This window comes from Alexandromys fortis, unplaced genomic scaffold (genome assembly GCF_014885135.2).
Source record: "Alexandromys fortis isolate MF-2015 unplaced genomic scaffold, M_Fortis_MF-2015_v1.1 scaffold_627, whole genome shotgun sequence".
Lineage (NCBI taxonomy): Eukaryota > Metazoa > Chordata > Mammalia > Rodentia > Cricetidae > Alexandromys > Alexandromys fortis.
Window position 1 is genome coordinate 26,218 of NW_026068492.1, and position 15,395 is coordinate 41,612.

Here is a 15,395-nt window from a genome sequence, read left to right on the forward strand (position 1 = left end):
ATAAAGACCTAAGTTGTGCTCCAAGGAGGAGCTCAGTGCTGAAGCATACATAATTTTCTTTCCTGGTTATCTAAGTTACCTATCAAGAAATAGTACTCTAATTGTAAATAGAGATAAGCCAGTTATGAAATAGAAAAAGAAGTCAGGTCATTAGCAGACACTTTCTGGGAAGCTCTTTGGCCTATACTTCCCAGTTGACTGCTTCCTGTCACACCCAGGCTTCTGGCGTTACTGAGGGTATAAATTGCTTTGTGCATTCAGCCCAGCCAGAGCCAACATGAAGACACCCACAGTCTTGGTTTTGGTGGTTTTGATCGCCACAGTGATGGACACGGCCTATCCTCTGTCTTCTTCTGGAAGTAAGTGTGCCAAGGGGACACAATCTAAGAGCAGGAGAGAACTCAAAGGTCACTACAGGCTGAAACTCAGCTGCCACAGGGCAAAGGCTTCTGCCATCTGCTTAGAGCAAACTCCTTATGGCCTATAGGAGTGACCACTCTTTATTTCTTATCTTTCTGTCAGAGAGAAAGAGTTGCCTCTGACAGAAGCTGGGTTAAAGATCAGAAAAGCTCACCTAGTTTGGAGATGTGCCTTGGATGTGGGGGTCACAGGAGCCATTGCTCACAGATGAAGCTGGGGTATGGTGGGATGGGAGAGGTCTGGCTGTCATTAGAGGGTTTACCGCATCTTCTCAGATGTACAGAAGGGGCTGTGATGGTGGAAGTTTCTCTCTGCTGAGACTGTACAGGCTTTGGGGAGGGAGCACACTCTCCCACAGCCAGGAAACACGCAGGCCTCAGAGAGAGACTGGAGCTGGTGAAGCTGAGGAAAAAGCCCTGGGGAGCAAAGGAGAATACAGAATTCTCTGCTCTACTGCAGGTGACCAGGCTTTAGACCTCTGGCATCAATTCTCACCCTTGTCTTTCTGACTGCTTCAGATTCCATAAACATCACTGTGTATTTCAGGATTGCAGAAACCTGGAGCTTGTCCCAAGGGGCCCCCAAATACTGGAGGAGCGTGTGTTGAGAGGTGCTCTGGAGATGATTCCTGCCCTGGGAAAATGAAGTGCTGCAGCAATGGGTGTGGACATGTCTGCCTACCTCCTGTTTCCTAAGTGAGTACAGTCCAGGGTCTCACTTTCCTATTGTTGAGACACCAAGACCAAGAGAACTTATGGAACAAACTTTCAAACTCCTGCTCCTGTCTCCAGTGACACATCTCCTCCAGCAAGGACACACCTCCTATTCTTGCACATAAGCTCCAACAGCTAAGCACCAAAAATTCAAATATATACGCTTTTGTGTGCCTTAAACCACCAAATCTTTTCAAGATATATCCAAGGGAGTAGTGAGTTCCCAGGGGACTTTGGTGGGACAGTCTCATGCTGCTTTGTCCACTGACTGCACACAAACACCTGGATGTGACCAAGAGAAAGAAACTGGATGTAAACGGCAGCAGGACACTGGGGTACAGGCTCTGTGGCCCTCTCCTCTGCAAAGATCCCCACAGCGACTACAGTGACACAAGTCACCGTGACAAGGATCACATGGCCATAAACGGGGATAGCTCACTCTTCCCCTCCCCAGACTAAGAGGGCTGACTCTCCCAGAGAGCAGACTTTCCTGGGAGGGACAGAGATAATGAAGTAAATGGAAATATTCGTCCACTTGAAGGCCTTATGCAATAGGTAGGCCTGTGTGGGATGAGAGTGAGATGTAAATATAACTAGAGCCACAGACCTGGGTGTCAGCATGAGCGCTGCACCAGACTCCACTAAGTTCTGATCATGGTGACCAGCTTTGCCTGGCGTCAGGACTGGGGGAGGAAGATTGCAAGAGTAAGATCAGCAAGGAGAAAGCTTAGGTCAGCGTACACGGAGCCCACCAGACAAGGAAGGCAAGTTGAGAAGGTGGAAGATTTGCAGATCTTCCTTGGGAGATGGGGAAATGATTGCCCTGGAGAGCTGGGGTGTCTGGGGGTGAAGGTGGGGACAGGACAAAGACCACATCCAAACAGTAATGAGCTGCCCATCATAGCGTGAGAGCCAAACAGCTGGACCTTTCTAAACAGATGAAAATCATGATCAAATTTGTATCGTAGACGGCTGGCAGCCCTGAGGAGGATGGATTCGATGCTTATAAGCCTGACTGAAGATCAGCCCCAAAAGATTCTGAATCCATGGAGCCGGCCTGCTACTCCCTCATCCTAGAACTGCATCCTTAGAAGATAGAAGCCTACAATGTGGTCACTGATTCCTAGTCGTTGTATTCAAAATAAACACTCCTTAGCATTCTCCTGCTGACGAGTTTTTTCCCATTGACTATTCCAATGAGCAGAGCCACCCCAGTAGCCTCCATTAACACCTAGGTCCCAGGATAGAGGACAAGTAGTTCCTCAATAATCCCTCTTCCTCTGCTGTGTCTGTACCTACAAACATGAGAGAGGACATAAGAATATATTCTGGGTGCATTCTGTGACCTTAAGTCTGCTCAAGCAAACAAAATAAGTGAGTATGTACCACCAAGCAGGCCTGCTGGGGCTGCATTTACTGGGTCATGATTCAGGAGGAGCAGGAAGGGCTCAGGGAATTCCCTGTTCTAAGGCAGTACAACCTCCTGCTGGACTGGATCGCCTACTCCAGGAACACAGCCATGGCCTCTGGATTGTGGGTTCTGCTTAGCATGAGTTCATAGGCTCAGGGAGTAGGTTCAGGGGTGAATAGCACAAGCTGCTCTTTCAGAGGACCTGAGGTCAGTTCCCAACATCCATTACATTATAAGTGGCTGATAACTCCCTATAACTCCTGCTTCAGGTATCCTGACAACTCTAATGTCCTCAGACACCCACCTTCATGTGCCCATGCACCCCACTCTCACCCCAATGACAGCATTACAACTCCAGAGGGAAAGGTATCCTGACTAGTCAGGAAGTTAGTCTATACCTGCAAGCATTATAGTTCTGAAGGGAAAGGTATCCTGACTTACTTGAAAGTCAGGATTGGCCTGCAGCTCTAAAGGAAGGTTTCCTGGATACCTACAGCTCTAGAGGAAAAGGTATCCTGTGAAGGGAAGGCATGCTGGGTACCTGCACTGTGAGGAGAAAGGTATCCTGACCTGTCAGGAAGTCAGGCTATACCTGAAGCTGGGATCCAGTGGGGGATGGTCTCCCTGCAGGATGTGGCAAGCCTGCTCATGTCTCCAGTGACACATCTCCTCCAGCGAGGACACACCTATTTTTGCACATACGCTCCAACAAGTATGCACCAAAAATACAAATATATACACTTCTGTGGGCCTTTCAAACATCCAAGTCCTTTCAAGATATATCCAAGGGAGTAGTGAGTTTTCAGGTGACTTTGGTGGGACAGTCTCATGCTGCTTTGTCCACTGACTGCAACAAGCATCCGGATGTGACCAAGTAAAGAAACTGGAGTTAAATGGCAGTTTAATTCTTCTCTGGGGGGGGGGAGTGAGGGAGGGAGAGAGACACACACACACAGAGAGAGAGAGAGAGAGAGAGAGAGAGAGAGAGAGAGAGAGAACCATCACAGAGCAGCTCTGCTCTGCACCCATAATGCAGCTTCCCAGCAGAGGTATCCATTTCTTCTCAGCTCAGTCCCAAGATGGTACTTCTTCTGCTTCACTCTGCTAATGGAAAACCTCTGCAGAAACGTACAATCTGCCCTGGCTCTGGTGAAAAGTTGTTACTTCTGTCCTGATTCTTTAAGGGAGCTTCCCGGAAAATTGTCAGTTGCTTCTTCTGCTCTGCTCTGCTAAGGGAGCTTCCCAGCAGAGATTCTGCTCCACACTGGAGAAAGATCTTCACCCAAAACTCTTTCAATAGATTTATCTGGGAAGGAGGAATCCAGGAGAGTGACTGCCTCTGCAGGATAGAGGACAGCTGCCAACTGCACAGGCAGAGGGGGTATATAGACCTTCTTAGGGCCAGAGATTTTTGGAGGGCGGGGGGCGGGGGGGGGAGGATTGGTCAGATTTTGGTTCCCTTGAGCTTGGACAAGTTTAGATTGTCTAGATTTTCTACTCAGGGCTTGGTAGGTTTTCTACTCAGAGACTGGTAGGTTTCATGTTCAGTTAATCAAGGGCAGATTTGGCTCTGGTTTCAGGGTAAAAGTGTGTTTCTTTCATTGGCCCGGTTTAGCCTTTTGGCTCTACTTTTGAGAGGGCCAGGATATCATACCATACCAAGATCCTAATAACTCACTTAAATATTAGGCCTCAGTTCCTGCCTCTTGAAACTGAACAGGCAGTTTCTGAGGAAGCCGTGGAGTATGGACAGTCAATCACCAATGCCCCTGATGGTGAGGTCACCAGGAAAACTGCACTTACCAGTTCTAAACCAGCCTCTCAGTATCTCGAGGCAATGACCAAATAAGGATAGATCCTGGTATTTGTTCAAGCCTGCCCAAAATTCCAAAGACTATAGCTTTAGTTTGACCCTGCTAACCCTAACCAATCAGAAATGTACCAGTCTGATTGACACTCATGTAAGCCAATCCTAGATAGAATGACCTCACTTTCTTTAGAATTCCTTTAGCTGTGTATAAAAGGAGCCTGCAGCTTCTCTTGGGATCATTGCCATTTTACCTTTGTGTCGGGTGTGTGGCCCCTATATGCTGGATCTCTCTTTTTTTATGGTTTATTTAACTTTATTTTATGTGCATTGGTGTGAAGGTGTCAGATCCCCTGGGACTGGATCTTCAGGCAGCTGTGAGCTGCCATGTGGGTGCTGGGAATTGAACCCCGGTCCTCTGGAAGAGTAGTCAGTGCTCTTAACCGCTGAGCCATCTCTCCAGCCCTCACCAGATATCGTTTTATCTCGAACATTAAACACTCTTGCTAATTGCATACAAGTCCTGTGGTCTTTGAGGGACTTCTTTAAGACCCTAACAGTTTCAGGGTGAGGGTGTGTTTCTTTCCCTTGCTCTGGACTGTGTTTCTTTGGCTCTGGATCAGGGTCAGACTGTGTTTCTGTGGTTCTGGTTTTAGGGCCAAATTGTTTTTTCAGTGGCTCTAGTATCAGGGCTAGGGTGAGTTTTTTGCTTTGTTTTGTTTTGCTGGCTGACCCTGGTTTCAGGGCCAGGGTGGATTTTTCCGGATGGCCCTATTACCCTACACTAGGTCTCCTTTATAGCTCCTTCATCTGTCTAATATTTGTTCACCACCTGGATCTGCCATCCTTCTGATCTCCAGTCCCTTCAGCCAGGCTCATCCTGCTCTTTGCTTCTGCAGCCAAACAAGAAAAGAAAAGGAAAGAAAAGAAAAGAAAAGAAATAGTAAATAGAAAACAACTGCTGGATCTTATGAATTTATGGTTATTCCATAAATTATAACATTATAAACAAACACACATGATCTGCCTTTGTTTCTGACATAAGATGCACACAGCAGAACGGGAAAAGCTACAGGCACCAAGACTGTTTTCCTCAATCCGAAGGAAGGACTGGGAACCCATGGATCAAAGCTTGTGGCCAAACAAAGCCCCCCGGTCCCTGAGAAGTAACCTGCAAAGACAACTCCAAAGCCAGCCACCTGATGGCTATGGCACCTGCACAGCTGGTGGCATTTTTCCACTCCAGCTCTTTCTTGGGAGTCTATAATTGGGGCAACACACGAGACAGGCACTCTCTCCAGCAACTAACTAGGGATGCGGCCGTTCTCCTGTGGCTCCCGTCCCTCCTCTGCTCACCAGTGCAGCTTTCTTTCTAAAGTCCTGTCTTACAGAAAAGCATGGGTCTCAGAAGACCGACCATCACAGCAGAGCATGCCTGCTTTGTACTGGCTAATCTTTGAGTATCCACCTCTTCCAGGGGAAACCTCATTGCCTACTTCAGCAGGTTAGAGGGGAATCAATTCCACAGTAGTTTAGGGATCTCATCTGTAGAGCTCCAAACAGCACAAGCTCCGTCTCTCCCAGAAGCAGGCTACATACAGTCTTACAGAACTGGGTGTCTTGGACCCCCCCCCCCCCATGGCCCTGACATTTCATGGTGGCCTCTCCACTTCAGCTCTCACTCTGAGCTGTCCTTTGCTCACTGATTCATAAAGGGCTAATCTGTGCTGTAAGGAGGAACTCGGTATTCAAACAGACTTAGATTCCCCCTGGCTATCTAGCCTACCTATCAAGAAACAATAATCTAGTTGTATTTGAAGAGAAGCCAGTTACAAAAAGAAGGAGCCAGGATATCCGCAGGCACTTTCTGGAGAGTTCTTTTTTCCTTTACTTGCTGATTGCTTGCCTCCTGCACACGGGTGCTTCTAAAGTTGCTGAGACTATAAATTGGTGTGTGTGTGTTCAACACAGTCAGAGCCAACATGAAGACATCCACAGTCTTGGTTCTGCTGGCTTTGATTGCCTGTACTCTGGCTTCTACCACAAGTAAGGGGCTAAAGAATGACAGGCTGAGAGTAGAGAGGACTCAAAGGTCACCAGGGCCTGAGACTCCGGCTGCCACAAGGGAAAGCCATGTGTTTACTGTGTGGATCAAAACTCACTTTTTTTGACCTATATGAGTGATCATACCACATTTCTTATATGAGAGAGAGAGAGAAGGAGAGAGAGAGTTAGAGTTGATCTGACAGAAGCTGGGTTAAAGATCAGAAAAGCTCACCTAGTTTGGAGATGTGCCTTGGATGTGGGGGTCACAGGAGCCATTGCTCACAGATGAAGCTGGGGTATGGTGGGATGGGAGAGGTCTGGCTGTCATTAGAGGGTTTACCGCATCTTCTCAGATGTACAGAAGGGGCTGTGATGGTGGAAGTTTCTTTCTGCTGAGGCTGTACAGGCTTTGGGGAGGGAGCACACTCTCCCACAGCCAGGAAACACGCAGGCCTCAGAGAGAGACTGGAGCTGGTGAAGCTGAGGGAAGAGCCCTGGGGTGCAAAGGAGAATACAGAATTCGCTGCTCTCCTGCAAGTGACCAGGCTTTAGACCTCCGGCATCAATTCTCACCCTTGTCATTCTGACTGCTTCAGGCTCCATAAACATCACTGTGTATTTCATGATTAGAAAAACCTGGAGCGTGTCCCACGTTGCCCCCATTTAGTGGTGGAATTTGTGTTGTGAACTGCTCTGGAGATGATTCTTGCCCCAGGGACCTGAAATGCTGCAACAATTCGTGTGGTCGTGTCTGCAAATCTCCTGTTTACTAGGTGAGTACAGTCCAGGGTCTCGCTTTCCTATTGCTGTGACACTATGACCAAGAGAACTTAGAGAAGAAAGAGTTTATTGGGACCACAGTTTCAGACAGGGAGTCCATGACATCATGGTGGGGAGCATGACAGTAGGCAGACAGGCATGGAGCTGGGGCAGTAGTGGGAAGCTTACATCTTGACACAAAATCATGAAGCTGAGAGCAAGGTAACTGGCAATAGTGTGGGCCTTTGACACCCCAGTCCTCTCTCCAGGCCACACCTCCTATATCGTCCACAAATGTATAATTGTGAACCAAGTGTTCAAATATATATAAGCCCATGGAAGCCATTACCATTCAAACTACCATATCCAGTCAAGGTATGTCCAAAGGAGTAACTGAGTGTCCAGGGGACTTTGGTGGGATAGTTTTATGTTGCTTTGTCCATTGACTGCACACAAGAGAAAGAAACTGGAAGTAAACGGCGGCAGGACACTGGGGTACAGGCTCTGTGGCCCTCTCCTCTGCAAAGATCCCCACAGAGACTACAGTGACACAAGTCACCATGACAAGGATCACATGGCCATAAACGGGGATATCACACTCTTCCCCTCCCCAGACTAAGAGGTCTGATTCTCCCAGAGAGCAGGTGCTCAGGGGAGGGGGAGATAGGGAAGTGAGTGGGAACCGTCATCCATTTGAATACTTTATCTGTCAGGTAGCAAGTGGTAGAATGGAGATTAAGCAGTAAATGTAACTAGCTGGAGAATCAGCCCTGGGTGTCAGCATGAGCGCTGCACCAGTGTCTGCTAAGTTCTGGCAATGGAGACCCGCTTTGCCTGAGGAGAGGCAGGAGAGATGCAAGCGTGGAGATCCAGCATGAGAAAGCTTAAGGTAGGATACACAGAGCCCACTAGACACGGATGGCAAGTTCAGATGGTGGGAGACAAGCCAGCCCTCTTGGAAGATGAGAAAATGATAGCCATGGAGAGCTGTGTTGTCTGGGGGTGGGGGTGAAGGTGGGGAGAGGACAACAAGGCCATATCCAAATAGTGATGAGCTGCCCAGCATAGCGTGAGGGCTGAGTGGCTGGATCTTTCTAAACAGATGAAAATCATGATCAAATTTGTATTGTAGACGGATGGCAGACGGTGGAAAGAGGAATTCGATTCTGTACTCATAAGCACCTCTGGAAGATTTTTTTCTGAATCCACGGAACCCATGCCTGCTACTTTCTTGCCCTAGAATTGCACCCTTAAAAGATGAAAACCTATAATGTTGTGACTGCTTCCTATTCTGTGTGTCCAAAATAAATGATCCTTAGCATTGTCTTGTTGAAGATTTCTTTCCATTTGTGCATCCTACTGACTCTTCTGATTAGCAGAGCCATTCCTGCAGCCTCCAGAGTCCCATGCTCACTGAGCCCACAGGATCCCAGCAGATCAGTACAAATTAATCCTAAAAATCCCTCTTCCCATGCTGTGTCTGTGCCTGCAAACAGGGCAGCGGACAGAAGAGGATTTCCTGGGTACAATCTATGACCTTAAGTCTGGTCAAGCAAACAAAATGAAGTGAGCATGCCCCACCAAGCAGGCCTGCTGGGGCTGCATTTACTGGGTCATGATTCAGGAGGAGCAGGAAGGACTCAGGAATTCCCTATTCTAAGGCAGTACAACCTCCTGCTGGGCTGGATCTCCTACTCCAGGAGCATGACCAAGACCTCTGGGGTGTGGGTTCTGCTGTTCACGAGTAAAGAGGTAGGGGACACCCATAACGGGGACAACTCCCTAAAACTCCAGCTCAAGGGGGATCTGACACCTCTGACCCCCTCAGACAGCTGTGCTCATGTACATACATATTCATGCAGCCTCGCCTCACATAATACACATAATTTAAATTAGCTTTTAAATCATTAAGAAGCATGGATTAGAAGAACCCATTTCTGTCTACATTAGGTGTTAGAACTTAAGTGAAATACCTCCAGGAGTCTTGGGCCCTTCCCTATGCTTCGAACCCAGCACTGGTGCAGGGAAGGGCTGCTGCCCCTCCCCTGGCCTTAGCTGGATGCCTGCAAGCCATGTTCAGGTTTGATTGCCTGCTTCCCTGAGCATTGTTGGGGTTTAAGGAGGATGGCTACAATGGACTAGTGATGAAAAAGTAGACCTTTCTTTTTCAGGGGAGACTCTCACCAGGAAACATTTAGCCTCTGTTGTCTTGTCTAGGTCCCCTGATATTGTCCCCCAAAGTTTGGTGTCCCGTGTCTGTCTCTATCACAACACTGCTCCTGCACCTCACAGGGCTTCTCTTATAACTCGAAGCCCTGTGTCTCCTTCTGTGTAGTTCCCTCTAGAATGCTTGCTCTGTCTTCTCTCTGGTTCACTGGCTCTGTTTCCTCTAAAAAGCCTCTCTCTTTCATGTCAGTTCTGATTCTCAAGTGTCTTGTTTTTCACCCTCGCAGAGTTCCCATTTTGCCCCCAAGAACTCACCCCCTTGTGGCTAGTCATATACTGATCCCCAGCTCCTTACTCGTGCCTTCCTAGTGACATCATCTGGGGTTAGGGGGACTGCCCACCCTACAGAGTAGGACGTCTTGTCAAAGAGAAGAGTATTATCATCTGGGCTCATCTAGTCCCAATTTGTCAAGCACATTTTGTCCAGTAGATGACTCTGTCTCAGGAAACTTCTCTCAACCTCTTCCAGTTGGGGTTCAATCCAATAAACAAATAGGTTAAACATTAATAAGAATGGCATCGTTGTGTGTGCTTGGGGGTTGCCTTGCCAGCTGCAAACCTAGGCAGACTGCCAACGTGATAGCTCAGAATCCCTTGGCAAGCATGCCTTCACCAGGGGAGCCTTGGCTCTGCTCTTCAAGCATCTTCCCATCCCAGCTTGTCTAAGCTGATTTCTCTTAAGCTTATTGCTTTTGGATTAAATGACTGTTATTTTGGATTAAATGACTGGGACTGATACGGTCCCAGTCGCATCTAGATAAACATTCGAATGCTCAGCTGTAACATAACTGAGTTGGCGCACAAAATTAATCATCACAGTGCCCCTGACTGAGGGCGTCTCTTCTTTAATAACTGTCTCCCCTGGGTGCTCTATCAGCTAAATCTCAGCGTTAGGGACTAGGGAGATGGGAAATGGAAAGAGACACACTCTCCTTAGACATGGTAGATCAGCCTCCATCCATCATAAGTCTCTCCTGTGTATCTAACTATGTTTTGTCATTCTGACCCATACAGGACTGGTTTTGTTGGACTCTTCCTTCCAACAATAATCTTCCTGGGACAAGGTAGAGTAGGAGAACGCAGAACATGACCCTGCAGTGTGGCGTCTCTCTATGGTCCCATCCCTCTCTGTACCAAGCTGAGCACCTACCCCTCGCAAACACAATACACCAGAGTTTCTCTTCAAGGGTCTTGTAGTCTTTCTGTTCACTGCAAAAAGCTTCCAGAGATACCCAAAGAAGCTAAATGTCACCTTGTGGGGTGGGGCTGGGAGGGGGACAGTGTTTCCTTGCTAACTAGTGACTTTCCAAACGATTGTTTATTTGTATGTATGCGTGTTTGTATACGCTCACGCCACAGTGTACATGCGGACGTCAGAAGGCAACTCACGGAAGCTGGTTCTCTCCTTCCACCATGTGGGTCCCAGGGATGGAACTGAGGTCATCAGCCTTGGCCTTTGCCTGCTGGGTCATCCCACCAGCCCTGACTGCTGACTTTCTAAAGCCCAGGAGGGCCTAACAACATGGCCTCTATTATTACTATTACTTAGTAGTTGTAGTAGTAATAGTAGTAGTACATATTTACCCGGAGTTTGTTGTTACTTTGAGCGTCTTTTATGGCTATAAACAAGAAAGCTTTTGTTTTATAATCCAGAAATTCCTTACTTTTCTATATTGCAAGTTTTGCTTGAAAATGGACCAAATCTTTCTTCTGTCCTCTCTTTCTGCCTTAGTCCATTCGGGCTTCTGAGGCAGACTGCTACAGACCGAGCAGCTTACAAGGGGTTTCCATCTGCACGCCACAAACGTCTTAGACTGTCCTGGGCTAGTGCATCACTTCCAGTACCTGCTTAGGTTTGAGTGCGCTTTGACCGTGTCAAACCACCAAACCCTTGAGGAATTAAAAGCAAAATGGAGCAACAAAATAACCAACCATTTATCTAACTCAAAATTCCATGGGTTGGTTGGGCGGCCTAGTTTGGCCCATCTCAGAGGCATCTGCAGGCACATGGCTTTTCTGAAGGGAAATGGAAGATCAATGCGGACCTCATTTGCATGACTTGGGACTGGCGGGTTGGACTGACTGTCAGAATGCCCGGGTCACAAGTGCTTTGTCACCTAGTAGTCCACATCAAGCTCCTTGGATGTCGGTGGCAGGATTCCAGGATCCTAAAAGAGAAAGTACAGACCTCCCCATGCCTCACTTGCTCGGAACATCTCACTGCTCGTTAGACAAAAATAAATCGTCTTCAAATCATACTTAAAAGAACAGCTAACCAAATAATTCAGTGTTTAGATGCTAAGGGAAAGTAAGAGTCCAGTAAAGAAGTGAGTTTATAGAGACACAAGGGCTCTCTGTGGGGTCTTATTTTCCCCATTTAGCACAGGAGGACCCTTTTCTACATTTGTTTAACAGAGAGTCACAGTGTGGAAACAGGGTGGGCCTGTGACTACTGATGTTTTAGAAATTACTGCTTTTCATCTACTGCCTATACACATTCCTTCAAATCTAAACATCTTTATTAATGGAGCCGAGCAGTGGTGGCACACACACCTTTAATCCCAGCACACGGGGGGGGGGGGGGGGGGGGGGGGGGGGGCAGAGTCTAGCAGATCTCTGTGAGTTTGAGGCCAGCCTGGTTTACAGAGCGAGTTCCAGGACAGGCTCCAAAGCTACAGAGAAACCCTGTCTCAAAGAACAAAACAAAACAAAAAATTAGGATAAATCTTGGGGTAGATGTCAGGTCACAGTTTAGTTAGCAAGGGTTCATTCTTCTTAATTGCATATGAAATGGTGGTACTTCTAAAAACGGATTGATTCTTAGATTCAGTGAAATCCAGTAAACCTGACTGGCTAGTTGACTGTAGGGCAGGCCATTCCAGATTGTTCTCACCTGGGCATCAGTCCAGCTTTTGGGTGAGCTCTCCTTTGGTTCACAGGAAAGGGACCTGGCATCCAAAGACTCTCTTTCTTTCTTTCTTTCTTTCTTTCTTTCTTTCTTTCTTTCTTTCTTTCTTCCTTCCTTCCTTCCTTCCTTCCTTCCTTCCTTCCTTTCTTTTTCTTCCTTTTCTTCTTTTCTTTTTCTTTTTTTTTTTTTTTGAGACAGGGTCTTACTACATAGTCCTAGCTGTCCTAGAACTCACTATATAGACCAGGCTGTCCCAGAATTCACAGAGCTCTCCCTGCCTCTGCCACCCAAGTGCTGGGATTAAAGGCCTGTGCCACCATGCCTGGCTCCTAGAACCTTTTATAAGAGGTGTTTGGCATTTGTCTAAGGTTGTGAAGGCTGTAGAGAAAGACAACACGGTCCTCACTAGGGCTTTCAAGCTGACTACCAGCCTTGAGGACGGAAAGAGTGGTTCCCTGGCGGCCAGAGAGTTAGCCTCCTTTATGGAACCTCTCCTATGGGGGATGAGTTCACTGTTGGCGTGTTTTTATCAGGCTTGCCTCAGGCGTCGATTGAACATTAAGTGTTGAGTTCAGGGATGGGGCTTGCTGAGCCCTGCAATCCCAGCATTTGGAAGGCTGAAAGATCACAAGTCTGGTTATGTAGTAAAATTTTATCTCAAAAAATAAAAAGTAGTAAACAAGTCATTAGTGTGTAAGTGAACCAAACGAGAGTACTGCTTGTTTTACTGCCTTTTCTTTCTTTGCTATTTCCTTTTCCATTTCTAGCTCTCATGTCTGTATGTATAGTTGTTGGGAATTTAATTGAACACTCACATGCAGGTCTTTGTAACCCCAATGTCCTTTTGCCCCAGTGGACTTGGGAAAGAATAGTAGTGTTCTCTTTGTTCATACTTACTCTTGCTGTTAGTAATTATCATCTCCCACTGGAGTCCATTCCTGTCCTTATACTTACATGCATGTTTTGAGCATCTCTAACGATGTACCAAGGATTAGGTAACCAGACAAGGTCAGCTCATGTCATGCAAATGTAGCTCCCCATGGCAATCTGCTCACTGAAGCCATTAGTGTCTTGAGCCTATCCCTCTCTTTTCAGATACTCTCAAACATGCAAGACTCTTCAAGGACCACAATGCACTCATTCTTATCAAGCCTCACTCTATAGAAAAGGCATAAGAGAAACCATATTACTGTCTCCAAGAGAGTTCAGAAGGGAGTGATGTAGGTGGGCCTTCTGTCTATGTGTTACTTTCATTGGTTAATAAAGAGACTGCCTTGGCCTTTTGATAGGGCAGAAAATTAGGTGGGCGGAGTAGACAGAGAAGAGAATGCTGGGAAGAAGGGAAGTGAGGCAGACACCATGATTCTTTGACCTGAGAGGGATGTAAGCTAAAATCTTTCCCAGTAAGCCACCACCTCATGGTGCTACACAAATTATTAGAAATGGGTTAAGCAAGATGTGAGAATTAGCCAATAAGAGGCTGAAACTAATGGGCCAGGCAATGTTTAAATGAATACAATTTGTGTGTTGTTATTTAGGGTGTAAAGCTAGCCATGTGGGAGCCGGGCAGAACGCAGCCCACTGCTTCTCACTACAAGGGAGGCATTGGGCTAGAGAACATAATGGATTACTTCCTCAACCTCTCTTTTGTCTGTCTCTAATCCAGCAGTCAGGCAGCTCTGCCAAGTACTCTCTGGACTTGAATGAGTTCAGAGCAACAGAGAATAGACTCCTCTGGAAGGAAGAAGGACGTCCCAAAAAATGAGCAGAGCCCAGCCACAGCACCTTGCGCAAAGGGAGAGGTGACAGATCAGGTGTGATGTCTGCACCCTCAGTTTGTCCCCAGCCTCCATGGGTTAAGTTTGTAAGGCTGTGGAATAAGAAGAAACACAGACAGACTGAAAATAAGTTTTCTTTCAACACTGAAATATGGGAAAGTTCTGGAGCTCAAGATGCCCCTGAATTCTCTGCAGAACCCTGCAAACGCCTGGCCGCTATGGCTCCCAGCACAAGAATCAAGACACACAATTGGAATCAGTGGATGCCCAGCTTGGAATTCTGATTTATTATAAATTATGTGTACAATCAAAATTGCCCATGTCACTCTGTAGAGACTTTACATTGTCGAAAACCTGTGAATGGAGTTGGGGGAGGAAGAGCATAAGAGTCCTCTTTGTATTGTCTCCAAATGACTTTCCTGTACATCTAAAAACTGTTCTAAATCAAAGCTTTGCACACGCAGAGCTATGAGGGGCAGGTATTTCCCAGGGGTGCTTCTCAATGGTAACAAAGCCAAGCCTCCAGGGCTATGGCATGAATTAGGTGGTTAGACAGGGAAGAGTTGACTCTTGCCTCTGGCATTTTGATCTTGCGTAGCCTCATCAAGACAAATGTGTTACCTAAAATTCAAACCCCTTTGTTTGTTTGTTTGTTTTGATTTTTTGCGACAGGGTTTCTCTGTATAATAGCCTTGACTGTCCTGGAACTTGTTCTGTAGACCAGGCTAGCCTTGAACTCACAGTGACCCACCTGCCTCTGCCTCCCAAAAGCTGGGATAAGAGGTGTGTGCCACCACTGCCCAACAAGTTCAAACCTCTTAACAAATAGCCACGTGGCTTGATGGCAGTGCACTTACCTGCTTCACCCTTAAGCACCAGGCGTGGGAGGGAAAAGAGAAAAAATAATCATTTTTTTTTTCCTTAGGGGCTTGTTGCTTGTTAAATGGAAAACACTGAGACTATTGACTCTTACCAGGTCTATCACAGTGTAGGATCCTGGAGCTGAAGATAGCACCTAGGCTGTAAGACACTGAGAAATCAGACTGAATGTCAGCTAGAGGATTCCTTTCTGCCCACCAGCTCTCATAGAACTGGGAGGCGCTACGCAGGCTGTTGGGGAAGAAAACTCAACAATAGTCATATCCGGCTGTGGACCCCACGGGCTGCAGCAGTGACCTGTCTGGCAGGTATGCCCATCAGTACACCGGTAGCCTGACTGCTATGGGGTCAGCCAGTAGCTCTCTGGTTGCATTTGAGGCCCACGCCTCAGGAGGGAACTCCTGTCTGACTCTGCAAATCTTGTCAAGAACCCATGGATGAGGTGATA

General features: G+C 47.1%; 1 protein-coding gene across 1 annotated transcript; it reads left to right on the forward strand.

The window, feature by feature from the left end:
• The first annotated feature begins 252 nt into the window (after positions 1–252).
• LOC126495785 (WAP four-disulfide core domain protein 18-like) lies at positions 253–2,294 on the forward strand. The gene is made up of 3 exons (XM_050133384.1): positions 253–359; positions 967–1,115; positions 2,102–2,294. The coding sequence occupies exons 1-2, from the start codon at positions 278–280 to the stop codon at positions 1,113–1,115; spliced, it is 231 nt and encodes a 76-aa protein (XP_049989341.1). The 5' UTR covers positions 253–277; the 3' UTR covers positions 2,102–2,294.
• The last annotated feature ends 13,101 nt before the right edge of the window (positions 2,295–15,395 follow it).